Below are 17,759 nucleotides of genomic sequence, written 5' to 3' on the forward strand. Positions count from 1 at the left end.
GTGTGTGTGTGTGTGCATGCATGTGAGGGAGATGTTGGTGAGGACAGGAGGTGGAGTCCAGGTGAGATGAGCTTGTTGTCCCGTCGGTTGTCCTGACCGAAAGTCAGAGGTGCGACGGAGCTGGGGATCAGAAGCATGGACGGGATGTGGACCCTGGTTGTGTTTTTTGCTGCGGCTGTTTCGACTCAGGACCCGGCCGGGTGAGCGGTGCACTTTTGACACCACAAAGATCGAACCCATATTCACAGTTTACATGCTGACTCTTGCAGAAAACCGACTCGGTCGACTCCATTGATTTCCCCTCCCTCCCTCCCTCCCTCCATTTAGGACACTGTTCCTGATCTCGGGCCCAGAGGTGCTGCATGCCGGGACACCCACTTCGCTCGCTGTCACCGTGTTTGCCGACTTCCCCGGCAGGGTGACGGCTGAACTGGCACTTGGCGACACCAGTAGAGCGGTCCGAACGGAGGACTTCCAAGGAGGTGATCGCACAGATTTAAGTGTTGCTGATGATCTTTGACCTCTTTTAGAGAACTGAAGCGTCATTGTGGGGTTTTTTTTTTTAAAGGTGTGACCCGGGTCCTCACGCTCCCACCTGTGAGTATTTATATTCCATTTTCTTTGGTCTTTACCTTGTCCTTTCTTTCAACCATGCTTTCTTTCCCTGGGGATGAGAGAATGACACTGAGCCAAACCTCCCACGTTTCTGCTCACGCGCTCGCTCCAGATCCCCGGCGCTGTGACCCGGGATTCCCTCTTAAACTTGACGGTCAGAGGCTACAGGGGCGACAGTGTCATCTTCGCCAACGCCACCACCGTCCGCTTCGACCTCAGGAACGTCTCCACCTTCGTCCACACGGACAGATCGCGCTACGAGCCGGGCGACACCATCAGAGTCAGAGCCGTGTTTGTCCAGTTAGATAACCGCCCGTACAAAGGCAGAGTGGATATCGCTGTGCGGGTAGGTTACTGTCTTGTGTGTGTGTGTGTGTGTGTGTGTGTGTGTGTGTGTGTGTGTGTGTGTGTTATAGCACCTCTCTGTTAACTGAACCTTCCTCTAACAGATGCTCCTAAGATCCATATATTCTGAATTTCGATAAAGGTGGTCCATCATAACTTTTATTTTGAAAGCTACAACATGTAACTCTTTGCCTTTAAAAACAAACAAAACTCCACTCAACTGGATATGTCGTCCACTTTCGCTGGGTCTGAATTCTCCTTACTGGTGTGTGTGTGTGTGTGTGTGTGTGTGTGTGTGTGTGTGTGTGTGTGTGTGTGTGTGTGTGTGTGTGTGTGTGTGTGTGTGTGTGTGTGTGTGTGTGTGTGTGTGTGTGTGTGTGTGTGTGTGTGTGTGTGTGTGTGTGTGTGAGAGAGAGAAACAAACGGCTGAATAGATTCTTTTTTTTTTAAGCCTGGCATTGTGTCGCCGTGGGAAGTTTGAGTGACGTTCCTTTGTCCCGGCGCAGGATCCCAGTGGGAGTGTTGTGGACAGGTGGGAGTCCACCGGGAACCTGGGGATTGTGTTGCAGGAATTCACCTTATCCCAGACAGCTCCTCTGGGACAGTGGGCGATCACGACGACAACAGTGGACGTAGGGTTGGGTTGTTTTTTTTAATTCACCTTTCTGTGTCTGTTAAAAAAAGAAGTCCAGTATTTGAATGAAACAATCTAGAATTCAATAGAGATACACCTGCCAATCTACCCTCTTATCGTCTTTGCTGCAGGGTGTGACTGATGAGAGAAAATTCACCGTGGAGCATCATGGTGAGTTCAAATTCCACAGCTGTGTTACCTTTTATTTTATTTTTTTTTAAAGGATTTCACATTTTCTTTCTCGAGGATATTTTCACACGTCCATGTGCGTTGTCTTTTTCTTCACTGCCGTTCCTACAGAGCGCCCTCGTTTCGAAGTCCTGGTCAAGACACCTCCGCGGGTCCTTGTTGGAGATGACATCTCCGGATCGGTCAGAGCGCTGTGGGTTGAATCAGCTCATTGCCGATGATCCACAACATCACATTTACAATTTACACGGGTGTTTAAAAAAGTTTTTGTTTCCCCAGTTACCCCAGTGGACAACCTGTGCAGGGCACACTAGCCGTCTCCGTCTCTCTGGCACCTGACATGGCGGACGCCGCCTCTGCGGACGAGCTAACGCAAACCAAAGAGGTGGGGGGTCAATTGTTTGATTCATGACAGAATGGAGGCCAACGGTAGACGACCTCCTGTGCTCCCATCCAGCATTTACATTCAAACTGTCCGAGTCTGGAAGGGTTCGGCTGACCTCTGACCTTGGTTGTTCAGATCTATGGGTCAGCGCGGTTTTCCTTCGGCGGCGATCAGCTCAAAGCCCTGCGCACCTCGCCGGGAATCGGCAGCGACAGCCGTGTGCACGTGGCTGTTTCTGTCACCGGCAACTTCAGCGGTGAGGCGGACTTTTGGAAACGTTGTCGAAGTCAAAATGTGCAAAGAGTGATCTCTGGCCTCGTCGAGCCGCTGAACGATACGATCTCTTGTCGCCCTTTAGGGTTTGAAGTGAACAAAACGGTTGAAGTCCACCTCATGCAGAACACATACCAGCTCTCGTTCCACGAGGTCCCGGCCTCACTCAGACCGTCCTTACACTTCTCCACAAAAGTGAGTGAATCGCTATTGCTCTCGATCGAGCTGTACTTTCCGTGCTAAGAGCTTCTCCCTCTGTATCCCACAGCTCAGGATCTCTAGATACGACAGAAAGCCCCTGAGCTCCCAGGAGCGGATGCACTCGGCTGTGGTCGAGGTCGCTCAGCGGAGGCCCTCGGCGAACACGGAGCCAGCGACTCTGGCGCTCCCCGTGCCCGAGGACGGGGACGTCCGCATCGAGCTTGAACTACAAGATCAAGTGGAGATGCTTTTTCTGCGGGTGAGTATTTGTGTTGTTTTTTGATTCGCGGCGCCCCATGAACGTCTGGTCCTCGGGTTTTCCCTCGAGTAAGATGAGTAGTTTCAGTAGAGTGAGATTACGCACATGTTCGGAAACAGATCTATTCTACTGAAGGAAAACTCCCCGAGCAACAAGCGCACACTAAGATGGATTTCATCTTTTGCCAAAAGACCCAAAAGATCATTTTAGTCCAACATTATATATATATATATATATATTATTCTTTATTGTGTTTGTATTCAGGCCAGATTCCAGTCCAGTGAGGAGACTCTGACGGTCTACAACAACCACATCTCTCCTAGTAGCTCATATATTCAGATCTCCCCAGTCACTGCCTTGCCTGCACAGGTAACCCTCGTCAAGTTGTGCCGCTGCTTTGTGCTAACGTATGCATATCGCCCCTTACATACAGTAGATGAGTGTGTTCAGTCGTTCGTTAAGACATTTGTTCATTTTCAGATTGGATCTCCCCTTCAAATAGATGTGGAGAGCACCTTTGAACCAACCGCGCTTCACTTTGTGGTATGTTCAGTCACATGCGTCCAATATTGCAGGGCATTTATGTCAGTTTGTAGTTATTTCTCTTCTGCAGGAAATCAACATTTTTTTATCGTTACTTTTTACTCCTTCTGTTTTGAATCGGAGATACGATATCTCACTGTTCGCGGGATTCACCTAACGTACGTCTTTTAACGTGAGCTGAAATTTGCGCCAACTTATGAGCATTTATACACCAACGTGATCCACAACACTGCTGTTTGTAGACTTCAACCAATTTCCTAGAATCTTTCGTTTTTTATTATCCTCTGATATTCCTACATTTGGTTCAGATGACTATTTTATATTGACGCATAAACAAATATTAATTTATGGACCTTCAAGCCCTGGTACACTTTTGAAATAATGGAATTTTTCCTCCTTCTTAGCTCCAACTATTACATTGATCCCTGCGACGCAGGCGTAAAGATCATTGTGAAACGTTATGGATCTCACTAGAGCTGCAACAGTTAATCGATTAGTAATCAACTACAAAATGAATCGCTAACTATATTGAGAGATTTTGAAAAATATTCTCTGATTTCAGCGTTGTTAATGTGAATATTTTCAGGTTTCTTTGCTCCTCTGTGACGGTAAACTAAATATAGTTTTTGTATGGACATAACATACTCTTGCGGTTTGGGAAACACGATCAACATTTATCACCATTTTCTGACTTTATATGGACCAAACAACTAATCGATTTATCGTAAAAATAATCAACACATTAATCTAGAATGGAAATAACCGTTAGTCGCAGCCCCAGACCTCATTGGGCTTGTTACTTCTTTGCGTGACATATCTGAGGCTGCTTCTCCTTTTCTGCCGCACTTCCAGGTGAGCTCCAGGGGTCAGGTGCTGGCCGCTGGAACCAAGACTTCCGTCTCTTTCTCTCTGACCCCGGCGCTGTCCTGGTCTCCAGAGGCCTGGGTCACCGTCTACTGCGTCCTCTCCAGTGGAGAGGTCACCAGTGACACGGCGCGCATACCCATCAACCAGCACAACCATGTACTTGAATTTGTGGCTCTGTCACTGTCTGTGTCGTAGTAGTGGAACAGGTGCACGCTTTCCTCCAGACACGCCTGAGATCGTGCGTGTCGCTGTCCGCAGGTGTCTCTCAACTGGAGCAGCGAGGAGGCCCGGCCGGGTGAGGAGGTATCGCTCGCCCTGACGGCGCTTGAACCCAGGTCCCAGGTCGGAATTGTGGTGATGGGGATGCAAGATGACAACACTCCAGAGGAGGACCAGGACTTCAAAGTGACGCCGGTATGGCGTCTTCTTTCTTTCTTTTTTGCGCTGTTCAAAACACTAATCCGTTTACGTGTTATGGTCTGGGTTTCGAGTCACTTGATAGGAAGCCAGAAGCTACACTGTCAGAAGAGAAGATGATCTCTTCTGAAACTTAAACTTCGAAGAATGTCCCTCAGAAAATCACCTTTCTGTCAGATTTGCTTCACAGGTGATTACCAAGCACCGGTCTCCACCAATCTGTTGTTCAAAGATGTACTTTTCCACTGTTAGATAACCTGCGAGTGTTCAGCGTGCGGCCACTAAACCAGTTGGTCTGGATGTAACCCATCTGTCTCTGCTTTGTTCGCCGATGACTCTGCTGATTCTAAGAGCTGGTAACTCTAGTGTGTTGGGTGCGTGGCCTGAGGGTCATCGATGGATGCAGGGTGGAGGGAACAAAGCCTCACCGCGGCGGGTTGGCTTGAGACGACCCTTTCTCGTCTCCAAAGCTGTGCATTTTATCCGCCAGAATAAATCTCCGAGATCTCCTCTGGCATCTACTGAACTGACACTGTTCTGCACCTGACATCACCTGCCGAGACTTGACCTACTTTTCTTGGGCACTAATGATGCATCATGTGATAGTGGGCTTCCGAGTAGAGGCTCTAATGGTGGTTCACACCTAAATATGAGCGGCTAACAACCGCATTAATCCATGTCATCGTCGTTCCTACATGTCTTTCACACCACAGGATTGCCATATTTGGATGCTGACCAAAACCACACTGTATAAGCGAAAGCAGTCCGATGGACCTCAAAATGGTACGACGATTAAATAACAAATGGCCGCGCTCGTTCAATTTGCAACTACTTTGTCTCCCACTTGGTTTAACCTGCATGACAACACCTTCTCTTTTGGGCCGGGATTTCAAAAGGCGATGTCCTGTTGGTGGAGAAGCACTGGAGTCGCTGGATGGAAGCCACAGAATCCTTGCTTTGGTTGGACACTGACGTTAGGTGAGTGCTGGAGCAGTACGTTGGGGTTGGAGATAAAAAAAAAAGAAAAAAGAGTGATCCTTATTCACCTCACTGAGTTGATTGGGCCAAAACGTGCTAAATGAATTTTGTGTTTCTGCTGTCTTCTGTCGTTTCCCCTCAGTGATAACACATGGACGAGTGGGAAAATACCAGTTCCAGATGGTTTAACTGCTTTGGGAGCTGTAGCACTGGTGATGTCAGACAATCTGGGTTTGGGCTTCATTCCTGCGCCAATAAAGGTACCTATATATTGAGTGTGCGGCGCCCACTTTTGCCAAGAGGCTGTTGTGCGTCTCTGGCAGGTTTAAATCCTCAATGGAATCTGGCTGCGATTTGTTTTGTTTGGGCATTATCGAATAATTACTTTAAATCTGTCTTTGTCCTGTCATTCACAGCTGAGTGTGTCCAAAGACTTCTCCTTGTCTCTCAACGTCCCGTCGTACCTCGTCAGGGGGGAGGAGATTGTGCTGGAGGTCAACGTCATCAGCCATTCAGAGCAGGACTTGGAGGTATGAAGCACGCCATTCGGTCTGGCTGAAATGGCGGCAGTACATCACCTGCCATGTTGTTCTTTCAAACTCCCCGGCTGATGATGTCTTCCAAACAATGAACACCCGTCACTGTCTGATGTCATTACAAGGGTGTATTTCGGAGGTGCTTTGCCTCAAAGGGTTTTTTTTCTCTCTGCAGGTCATCGTGCTGCTCGCAGAGAGTAAGGACTTTGAGTTTGTCCTGGGAGACAGAAGGGACGTCTTGGTGGTTAATGCCATAAAACTCAACTTGGGGAGTCACGTCTCTGCCGCAGCCTGGTTCCCCATCAGGCCCGTAGCTCTGGGCGAGGTTGAAATATCCGTGGACGCCGTATGTGCTGAGGCATCGGACAGGCTCGTTTGGAGAGTGCTTGTGAAGGTATGGAATGACGGAAGTATGGGATCATATCTATGTTGTTCTGGGGATGGGTGCGGTATGATACACGACATGCTACGTGGCGTATGGTTAATCCTATGATAATACTGTACTTTCCTGTTCCCGAAGCCCGAGGGAGTTGAACAGTCCTACTCAGAGACTCTGTTCCTGGAGCTGGCACTGGAGGAGGACAACAATTCCATATCCATCTCCTTCCCCTTTCCTCCAGATGTGGTACAGGGCAGCCACGGGGCCCATGTGGCACTGGTTGGTACGTCCACCATTTCTCCTCCCCTTCCGTCTGAGTGTTTACTTTGAGTCAATCAGGCATGGTAATAAGTGCTCGCATTTTCCTTTGTGTGCGTTTGGATGATGAGCTTGAGTGTAATGCGCGTTTAAAAATACTCCCTGAAAGTGTTCAAGTGCTGCGTGTTGAAAAAATGGAAACGATGGACGGAAAACAGGAATGTTTATGGCGGGCAGATTCTGAACAGCTGTCAGGGCCGTTTGGCTCGGCTCCCATGGGTTGAGGGATGTTGGGCATTCGTCATGGTGGAGAGGCAGGCTTCAGGAGTTTCCTCTGTCGGGGCCAAGTTCTGCGATTCCTGGGTATTAAACATGAGGAAAATGTGCAGCAGGGAGTGTTTTGCCTCTGCTGTAGATTGCTGCATGTCTCCTCTGGTCTCTCACACCTCATTAGCTTGAACCGCAGCTCTGTCTTTTCCAAGAGAGATATTTTTCTTTTACTGTACATACAGGTTAATAGTTTCACATTTGAAATGCTACAGTGAGCCCCTCCGCCGTCCGTCTCGTCCGGAACCCTGGAAGTGAACACAGTTTGTTGTGCAACAGTTGAATCCTTCCTCCTTCCCCTCGTGCATTGCTTTACACAGGCGATATCCTGGCCTTGTCCTTCAGCAACTTGGACTCGCTGGTCCAGCTGCCTCTGGGCTGTGGGGAGCAGAACATGATCCACTTTGCTCCCAGCGTTTACGTCCTCCAGTACCTGGACACGACGATGCTGGACGATGAGGAGATTAGAAAAAGGGCCCTGGGCAATATGATGGAAGGTGAGCAATTAAACTGGTTACTTGGTGTAAACAGTATTATCATTCGCATCTTCTTTGGGATTATCTGCATTAAATGTATGGCATTTGTTCACTTCAGATTTCGTGCTATATCAATGTGTTCTATTATCGCCATCTAAGGATATCAGCGACAGCTGTCCTACCAACGAGACGACGGATCCTTCAGTGCTTTCGGAGCCAGCGACGCCTCTGGGAGCACATGGTGGGTAACCAGTGTACTGGAAATCACACAATTGACAGGTAGTCACTTGTGAGTAGTGTAAAAAAAACAACTGCATGTGGAGATGAAATAATTCTAATGCAGAGCTCACTTGCTTCAGGTTTTTTATGTAGTCTGTGGTTTATATGCTGAAAAAAATAAAAATGTTGTGTTTGGTTTAAAAGGAACATTGTCTTTCGTGCAACCTCTCATCCTTTGTCCATTCATTTTAGTCCATAGCCAATGCTCTCTAATGCTGCATCTCCCCCTCCGTCCCCATCGGTGGCTGTAGGCTGACGGCCTTCGTGCTGCGCTGCTTCCTCCAGGCTCAGGCCTACATGCGGATAGACCACAGTGTCCTGACCAGCGCCATGACTTGGCTCCTGAAACTCCAGGGGCCTCGGGGAGAGTTCAGCGAGGTGGGCCAGTTGATCCACACAGAGATGCGGGGAGGACTGGACAATGGGCCGGTGGCGCTCACCGCGTACGTGCTGCTGGCGCTGCTGGAGGACGAGACCTATGCGGTAAGGTCAGCCGAGAAGGGCGAAGTGCGCGTGAAGTGTACGAGGGAAGGAAGGCGGTCGGTGGTGGTGGTGATCTTTTCTCTCGTTTCCTCCTGCAGGCAATGTACCCGGGCAATGTGTCCCTGGCCACGAGCTACCTGGAGAACAAAGTGTCCAGCGAGGTGGTCAGTAACTACAGCCTGTGTCTAGCGGTGTATGCTTTGGCCCTGGCCAACAGTCCTGTGGCCGACACTGCCCTGTCTGAGCTCACCAGGAGAGCTGACCACACGGGTAATTCAGCAAAGGTTTCCTTTTGCTTTTTAAAACTGAGAAAGGTGCGTGTGTACCTTCATGGCTTGGCGTCAAGGATATTATTTCTCATCTTGTATTTCCACCATGATTCACGAACGATTTATTCATTGATGGTCATATTCATATTGGAGATTTGTACAAGATGCGTCCCACATCCTCTGAAACTGCAGGGTTAGTGACACCTCGTGGTTTTGTTGCCGTTTTGACAAAGCAGATTTTGGATCACAAAATCTCTTATGTAGTATTTGTTTATTCTATTAAAAACCATAACACATTTGACAAATTTTGCATAATAGAGATGTTGACTATCGCTGCTTTCACACATGCACTGAGGTCCAGACATGTTCCTGAACTCCTCCAGAGGGGCTGTGTACTGTAAGACATCAATCCTTAATACATTCATAATACATTGTCCAGAACTTTTCCTCCCAGCCCCCTGGTTACATTTGTGGAGAATGTCCGAGTGAGCCCGTGTGAGAATACAGCAGGAAGAATCCCTGCTGCCTTCACAGTGAGGAGTAGCAGTGTGTAAACAACGCTCTGGAAATCTCCCTTTTTTGTGTGAACGTGTCTGACCCGGACAATCTCCTGCTGCGTTCGTCATATGTGAACGGCAAACTCCGAAAAGTTGTCCGGACGCAATGTGTGCGTGAGTAGCGGGTGATGTTTCAAACTCAAAAACGTCTACAACATTGAACTCTTGTTGATCGTAAAGATCCTCGAATCCAGATCCATCTAAGCTTCCGTGGCTGTGTAATCCAGATGACATTCATGTCGATTGTTTTCTCTGCGCAGCATGATAAGTCTTGTAAGAATCTTTCGTTCCAAAGACGGAGTTATGATGTGGACACCCTCTGCTGGCCTGAATTCGCACGAGTGGCAGCCGCACTCGGCGCAGATCGAGATGGCGTCCTACGTACTGCTGGCTCTCTTCAGGCGCGCCAGCCTCGTCGAGGGCATCTCCCTCCTGAAGTGGTTGGCGAAGCAGAGAAACGCCCTCGGAGGCTATGGGACAACACAGGTGGGACCGCGCCTTCGTGCTCTTACCATGCAACAATCAAAATGAAGTGAGACCCGTTTGGTTCGGTCCAACGGTCCAACGGTCTGAATTTAACATGGATAGAATGTCAGTTTATTGCATCCTTTTCATAAATATCTATACAACGTGTTAGTTTTGTTAGTCCACTGTGAAAATAGCCGTATGTAAGAGCATTAGCCAAAGGTGTATCAGACCATATGTATCACAACAAAATATCCCCCCCCAGGACACCGTGGTTGCCTTCCAAGCTCTGTCACGCTATGCGTCATTCGGCGGTGCCAACTCCATCGACCTCACGCTTAATATATCCGCCCCAGCATCTTCGTTTCAGTCCCTGTTCAGTATCAACTCTGCGAACTATCGGATGTATCAAAGCAAAGAGGTAATGAACCCGTGTGGAGTGGGGCTGTCACCCTTTTCCCAAATTCCAGTTTGGACGAATTTGACACGACGCGCAGCTCTTTCGTGTTATTCCTTGGCGAAACAACACAACACTACTGACTGACTTCACTGATAGGTCGAGAGGGAATGCCGTAGATATCGTGCGGCCTCTGCTGGGTCAAGCGGCAAACGTTGCGTTGGGATGAATTGTTTGAATTTGGGGGGAAAAAGTGACAGCCCTGGAGTCCCACAGTGGATGCATGACGCATGATTTATTATTCGTTGTATTTTCCATGACGCTGTGCTTACTGCGCCACTGTCGACCTCAATTTTTTCACGTTATGGTTTCAAGATTAACGCCGACAAAGATCTGCACCTGAACATATACATGGAAGGAAGAGGATTTGCCCTACTTCAGGTACAGTATTCAAGCCTGCGGTGCCACCATCATGTCTGTTTTGTTCTGCTAAAGCTATGCACGTTGAAGAAAAACGTCACGCCCGCCACTCTGAAATACCCCGTACTATACGGGAATGTTTCCATACTTCCAGCATTATCAGCTCAACTTAAAGTGTCGTTGGACCACCGGAGCATGACCAGAATAAATTGAGCCCAGCAGCTGTGCACGATGGGCTTCCCCCAGCACGATGCTTAGGCAATACAGCCAAATGTAAATGTGGCATGATAATAGACGCTCAGCAATTACCATCTGGAACACGTAGTGTAGTGATACACTACTATCTGATAGTGAGGATAATATCACCGAGAGGAGGACTGTGGTGAAATGTATATCGTCTCACTAGGTTCAGCGTGATGAACCTGACCCCCTCTGCCACGTATCCCGTTTACATCTGATCTGCAATTTAATACTTTAATGTAGAAACCAGAAAACAAATACAGAGATTCCATTTTGTTTGTGTTTTTTGCGTCGTGTAACAGTTTTTTCCACGACTATAATCGATACTGATGTACAGTAAACAGAACTGTACGGTTTAGCTCTTTATCACTACAGAAATCTACTATTTTTTTTTACATTCTTCGAACGTGTCCATGAATCCATCCAGATGAATATCTTCTACAACGTGAAGGGCACAGCGTTGACACAGAGCCTCCAGCACAACTCAGACAAGGAGGCTTTCTCGTTAGATGTTGACGTGGTCGAAGGAGACCACGATCACATGCTGCTGTCCATATGCATGAGGTAGGTGACGCAGATTGATGTATATGATTGAGTTAAAGGTGCCATATTATGCTCATCTTCAGGTTCATACTTTTAAGTTGGGTTACCACTTGAAAAGGTTTACATGCTCTGATGTTCACAAACGGCATCGGTGTTCTCATACGGCCCCTCACCAGCCCCTCCCTCCCGGTAAACCCCAGTCTGCTCCGATTGGCCAGCTGGCCCAGGCTGTTGTGATCGGTCAACCGATTTCAAAATGTGTGAGGAAATGTCACGCCCCCCCTTCACCAGAAAAGTGGAGATTGTCCGATTGCAGGCGGGGTTACCGGCTCGCAAATGACTACAGGGTGGTCTTTTTTCCACAGTTTGCGGCTCCACAGATACACACATTTACGTGCACAAACTCTGAAAAAGTGATTTCTGCATAATATGTCACCTTTAAATACATTTTTAAATGTATACCGTCATCATCTATCTTAATGTTGTGTTGCTATGGGTGTGTCAAAAAACGACATAACACCAGGGCGCTGACTTTGAACGACCTCTCGTCCTTGTGCTCTCCAGATTAAAGGACAGTCAGCTGATATCTCATACTGGTATGGTCATCCTGGATGTGGGCATGCTCAGTGGTTTCAGGCTGTCTCCTGGAGCTGCTGCCCCAACAGGCCTCATCAGGAGAGTGGAGAAACTGCCCGAGAAGACCATCCTGTATCTGGATTCGGTAAGTGTGCCGTCACTGTCACGTGTAAGAGGAAAAATGTGACGCATTAGTCGCACAAAGTTGTTTTTTTTTTCTGAAATAGGGCGACTAGAACCATCTGATTGGTGTGTGAAACAAAAGAAAAAGGACTTGAAATACTCTACATGACTTCCATCCCATCAGACATTTTTGAGTATAGCCACAACACCTTGACACCCCCATGTCATTTCTGTCTATTTGACCCTTCTTAGGCCATTAGCTCATTCCCAGAGCCAATACGGTGGACTTGACCTGTGACCTAGCTAACTGCTCGCAAGTACAGTATGAAGATCTGCAAAGAACCAGTTTTCCTGTGAAGTAGCTAAAATGTAACAGTTGAGAAGTACAACCTGAGGCGTAGAACTGTTTTAAAACTAGCAATAAATAAATAAAGTCTGAGTGAGAGGAGTCCTTCTCTCACAGACTTCTTTTTGGATGCAACAGAATCGCCCTCTGCTGGTCATTCCAGAGAATACAGGCTTCAGGCACTCCAGCGTTGGCTTCACAGAATTCATTCCACTTTCACAAATGGCATGTTTTTTTGTCATCCCCATATCTGCACTGCAGCTCTACATTTAAAAAAAGTTCAGTACACAAAAACTGAGTGTTTCATAACAAGGTAGTCAAACGTCTGTTGGCCCTTTTTATTAACTTCCCCTTCAGGTCATTAAGTTAAAAAAACAATGCTTTCCTACAATATGTTCCTGTCGAAGCATCAATAAACTAATGCACTACATAACTATTAAACTGCATGTGTACATACAGTAGTAAATAATTCACTTTTTTTTGCCACTTTGCAGCTCAACAAGACTGAGGTTTGCGTCAGACTCCCTGTCATCAGAGCGTACAAAGTGGCCCACGTGGAGGAAGCTTTGGTGCAGTGTTACGACTACTACGAGCCCAGTGAGTACAATTTTGTTGGGACATTCATAGTTTGTGTTTATTCAAAGTGTTATTTAAACCACACATATGAAAATGAAATACAGTACCAGGTTTTTGGAGTATTCTGGTTATGATCAGGTTGTTTTAGTAGGCCTATGGTTGGTCATGTTTTGCAAGTGTAAGCAGCATATATTATCCATCATATACACTATGATACTAAATTATTAGAATCAAAGCTCAGTCTCTGTGTTGGGCTGTGAGCCAACACACTATGCTCCACTGTGATTTTATGAAGATTCTTCAATTATTCCCCCCCTGTCTTATAGATAGAAGAGCAGTAAGGACGTACAAGTCATCTTTTCTTCACAACGTTGACCCCTGCTTCTTCTGTGGCTCACAATGTGACCTCTGTAGGCCCGGAATCACCATCACAGTCTCCTCCCCACTGGTTTCTCATTCGCCAAACGGCGCCACCCACAGCTTGTTGCTGAGTTGCATTTTTCCCGGGGTCACTGCTTTTCTTTTTTATTTTTAGTCTTACATTATAGATTTGTATTTTTTTAAGTAAAAACATTAAAGTAATGAACATAGATTGAGAGACATTTAGCACATTATTGATATGCACTGGCTCTGGAAACTTTTATACAAAAGTGACTATTTCTTGACAAATGATTGTAACATTGAGAGACTCCTGTCCTTTGCTTCAAGCATAGTCACCTTCTACTATTTACAGATTGTATAATTTTGTATTGCTTTTGAACTGAATAATGAGAAATTACTGTCTTTAAAAACTTACCAATGAATTTCACTAAGACTGTGTATATATCCTTTTTGGAATCAATACATTAGAAAACAATAATTTGCATACTCCATATGAATGGATTCGTTACTCTACCGTAGCTTCCAGCTAATGTCTGACTTTTGAGTTTGATATGCACGTTGATGAAACTCACCCCGGGAGCGAAAGTGAAAAAATGCCCTGTCAGGTCACTGGAGTGAAGTAAAGCCCATACCTCAGCCCCTTTGCCACATCACGCGACCCTCCTCCAGAGGAATGTGGACTCACCCGCAGACGTACAGTATGCACACGTGTAAATCATTACTGCTGATCCAGCATGAAATATAAATGTTATTTCTAAGGTTTCAGCCTACTATGTCCTGTCCATAGCACATTGCATTTAAAAAAAAGAAAACATTTCACAGCACATTCGCATGTTCGCATGACCGTGACTCCTTTTTCTGTTTTACCCATCAATAATCTCACACAGGCGGCGTTTCACTTTGAAGGATTTGTTCTCTACACACAGCACTGTAAATGAAACGCGTGAGTAGTTTGCTGTTGATGAATCTCCAAAATCCCAGAGAGAGAGATGTACAGTAAAGATACACAGAGTTAAATGTAAATCAAACCGGCTGTCAACCAACATCTGCCCTGTTCCACGTTACTGGATCTCTACCGGTGACAGAGCTGCTGTAGCCGAACCTGACCTTTGACTTCCTTGTCAGACACACTCTTACCCTATGACTATTTCCTTCCTTTATTTTATCTTTTTTTTTTTAAACATAAATGTTTTGTGTTTTAATGGCAAGGCATGTCCTGTTTTTATGCGTTACATTTTATAAGGCTTGTTGGGCAAAGCAATTTCCCTCTAGGGGCAATAAAGCTTTTAGTACATAAGCAAAAGCAGACAGGGAACGAAGTTGAGATTGTGTGTTGTCACACAAAAAAAGGAATTGGATACATACTTCAGGCAAACATATATACACATTCGGCCCTTTAACGTCTGGCTTCGGTGGAATGTAATAAATGGTTACAACCTGTGAGAATTACTTTCCTTGCCTTGATCCCTTCTTTGAACTGAAGTGATTCCTTCAGCAAAGATGATTTACAATTCAATTCAATGAGAAAACAATAGAATTACAGCAGAGTCGCTAGTGTGAGCATTTTGCCCATATGTGACCAAACTGTCTGTTGCTATGTCGCCCTGCTTGTCCCCATGAAGTTCACATAATGTTGCCGTTATACGACATCACATTATTATAATTATTATTACCTAAGCATGTTTCCCTCACTGGGACTCTCGTAAAAAAAAAAACCCACACTCAACTACAATAGCAGAAATGAGGTGATTAAATACAGTACCATGAAGAATGCACATTGCTTTTTCCCACTGTTCTCGTCGACTTTCTAGCCACTTGCACTTGCAGTAGCAGATTCACAAACACTAGGTGGCGGCCTCGGCATCGCAATGGAGATGGGCTGAGAGCTGAGGTGAGATTCCAAGGCCGCACTAACTGATATCAGCACTAACAGGAAATACATTTGAGCTGCACACTTAACATATTTCTGAGCAACTCAAAAACAACGTTGTTGTTAACAAATAAAGCAAATGTTTACCTTAGGAGGATGTGATCCCTTGGACATTTCCGTCCCCTGAGAGGATTTGAGCAGAAGTCACAGAACGGGCAACTCCTTGCGATGCAAGGAATAATTAAAACAATTTTTTTTTCACATTATTTCGATGCTTGTAAGTCATTTTGTGTTTTTGGTTTTTTTAACTGTGCTGTGACTGAATATTTATGCATATAGTTTTACAACAAAGACATGAAGGTCATGACGATTGACACCACTGACAGGGGCCTTGTTATGGGTCAGGCTACAGAAAAGCAGTGGGTCGATCAGGGCCATTCATCGGCTGTGATGTCATACATTCACTATGTCAGCCCGGCTGACGACTGTGGCCTTCGCTGGCAGAGAGCTTAGGCCAAGTGCGGTCGAGGTATGAAGAGTTTAAGACGAGTTGAAGGAACATTTCTAACCCCCCCACTCGAAAGAGCTCAAGGGACAGAGATTGATGGCTTAACAAAGCCTCTGTCTGTCTCCACTCTATCATCTGGAAGTGAAGAGCAACATGAGATAAAAAAAAAAAAAAAAAGAAGAACTAAATGCAATATCTCCCGAAGCAAAGCTCCTGCAGAAATGGAGATCGATAGCCGCGGTAGTTCCTGGAGCTCATGTTTGGCTCGTCCCTCGCGCCGGAACGACGCGTCGGTCCAAACTAATAAATCAGGCCCATTGTGTGCGACGACGCTTATTCATTTTCACTCCCGTCGTTGTGGCTGTGAGAGCAATAGCGCTGGCCACGCGCCAGTCACCGAGGGGGATGCAGACGGGCTAAACAAAGCGAAGGAGGTCGTTATTCACGCGTTTTCATCTCCTGATGGGAGCCTTCGGTGCAACCGTGCTGCCTGGCGGGACGGGCCGTGTGATTTGTTCAAACGAGCAACGCACACTGACAGCAGGTTTTTTTCTGGCAGACGAGTCTTCGACACGGGACGTGTTGCATAACGCAGAGAAATGTGTCTCTCGTTGAATCGATTTTAATCAGACGCACTCGTCAAAAAGGAAAAGTGTGTGTGCGCGGTAAGTTTTGTACCCTTGCTGATTTGTATACTTGGCAATGAAAATGATTGTGTCCTTCAGTGTACAGGATGACAGGGGGGGTCAGGACGGGCTCCCGGCAAGTTTGGTGCTTTATTTTGGGAAAACATTTATTCCAAAGACACACGTCCTAAACTGCTCCCTGTGGCCCTGCCCCGGGTGACCTCAGCAGGAAGGAATCACAAACACAACGCACGGCCACATCAGATGGAGATCCACTGCTGTTGGTGTCCTGACACAAATCGGGGGTGACGGCGACGGCCGAGATGAAGCGCGGGGGGGGGGGAAACATCCCAGCTCCCGTGCGATTTCAAGCGGCTGAACTGGCTCCCTGTGTTTGCGACTGGAAGGAGGAGGAGGAGGAGGAGGATGACGCGTTTGTTTGGCAAGTCATGCTCCATTCGCCGGGGGCGAGTCATGGAAAAATCCCTTTGAGCTCGCATCCCACCCAGAAAGAGTGTGTGCTCAACACAAACCCCCAGGTGACCCCTGCAAACGGCCGGCCCAGACAGACGAATGCATCCCAGACTGAGGGGACTCCCGGGGAACAAAGCAGGGCCGAAGCTCCGCTTAGTCATCGCGTTTGAGGGAGACCATCCCTGATCGCATCGCCGTGGTACGACCATCTCAGGTGGAGGAGTCTGGTTCACTCTTCATCACCGCCGATGAGCAGTGTTTGGATGATTATCTTGTCCGCTTGTGTCTGAGAGAGTCACTGTCTTATGGTGCGTCATGAGGTATTTAACTACACATTCGTGCAAGTTTGAGCTGCTACAAGCTCAACGGGAACATTACACCACACAGCCTCGCTCCGCGACAACAGTGTATCGTGGTCCTGCCCTGACTTTGTTCCACGACTAGACAATTTGAGTCACCTGTGAAATTATTGTAAATGCTGAGATGGAATGGTAAGAAACAGTTTTGAGGACCTTATGGGCTGTAAGACAAAACTACAATGGGTGAGCTAAGTTACAAAAAAACTCCTTTTTCAATATATATATATTTTTGTATTTGGACAGGAATGCCAAAGTGAAAAAAGATTCCAAATCGGAGAAATGATGTGTGATTTCCACCTCTGGTGTGTGACAGCAGTGCGGCACCACGGAACGTTCCACGCGGCCCTGGAATCGAGCACCACACGGCTCCTTGTGGTCTTCCCCCGCTCCTCATTTCTCCAGATTTCACAGGTACTTCCATGCGCTAACCCTGTGTATTTCCCCCCATGTGTGCGACTGACTGACAACTTAAGCTCTTTTCCAGCCCCGCTGACGTTTCGGCGCAACAGAATGAAGCCCTTCTCATCCTCTTGGTGAGAGTGGCATCATCGGGAGAGGCTCCACTGGTACCAGGCTCATGGAGTG

General features: G+C 46.9%; 1 protein-coding gene across 1 annotated transcript; it reads left to right on the forward strand.

Moving 5' to 3' along the window:
• The first annotated feature begins 64 nt into the window (after window positions 1–64).
• LOC118286221 (CD109 antigen-like) lies at window positions 65–13,768 on the forward strand. Its single transcript, XM_035610492.2, has 32 exons — window positions 65–200; window positions 328–482; window positions 569–597; window positions 728–961; window positions 1,467–1,592; window positions 1,726–1,765; window positions 1,895–1,976; window positions 2,063–2,168; window positions 2,304–2,424; window positions 2,527–2,636; window positions 2,710–2,901; window positions 3,166–3,270; window positions 3,382–3,444; window positions 4,297–4,467; window positions 4,570–4,725; window positions 5,442–5,511; window positions 5,625–5,706; window positions 5,849–5,966; window positions 6,123–6,236; window positions 6,418–6,636; window positions 6,763–6,904; window positions 7,527–7,703; window positions 7,842–7,923; window positions 8,213–8,444; window positions 8,543–8,714; window positions 9,566–9,756; window positions 10,001–10,156; window positions 10,508–10,573; window positions 11,220–11,356; window positions 11,900–12,056; window positions 12,875–12,977; window positions 13,283–13,768. The coding sequence occupies exons 1-32, from the start codon at window positions 136–138 to the stop codon at window positions 13,489–13,491; spliced, it is 4,182 nt and encodes a 1,393-aa protein (XP_035466385.2). The 5' UTR covers window positions 65–135; the 3' UTR covers window positions 13,492–13,768.
• The last annotated feature ends 3,991 nt before the right edge of the window (window positions 13,769–17,759 follow it).

This window comes from Scophthalmus maximus, chromosome 15 (assembly GCF_022379125.1).
Source record: "Scophthalmus maximus strain ysfricsl-2021 chromosome 15, ASM2237912v1, whole genome shotgun sequence".
Taxonomy (NCBI): domain Eukaryota; kingdom Metazoa; phylum Chordata; class Actinopteri; order Pleuronectiformes; family Scophthalmidae; genus Scophthalmus; species Scophthalmus maximus.

What these genes read in the sequence shown, in the direction of transcription:
- LOC118286221 (XM_035610492.2), top strand. Translation starts at nt 136, where the DNA reads ATGGACGGGATGTGGACCCTGGTTGTGTTTTTTGCTGCGGCTGTTTCG. An exon ending in TCGACTCAGGACCCGGCCGG is followed by an intron (nt 201 to 327) that starts GTGAGCGGTGCA and finishes CCCTCCATTTAG; the next exon opens with GACACTGTTCCTGATCTCGG. An exon ending in CAACCGCGCTTCACTTTGTG is followed by an intron (nt 3,445 to 4,296) that starts GTATGTTCAGTC and finishes CCGCACTTCCAG; the next exon opens with GTGAGCTCCAGGGGTCAGGT.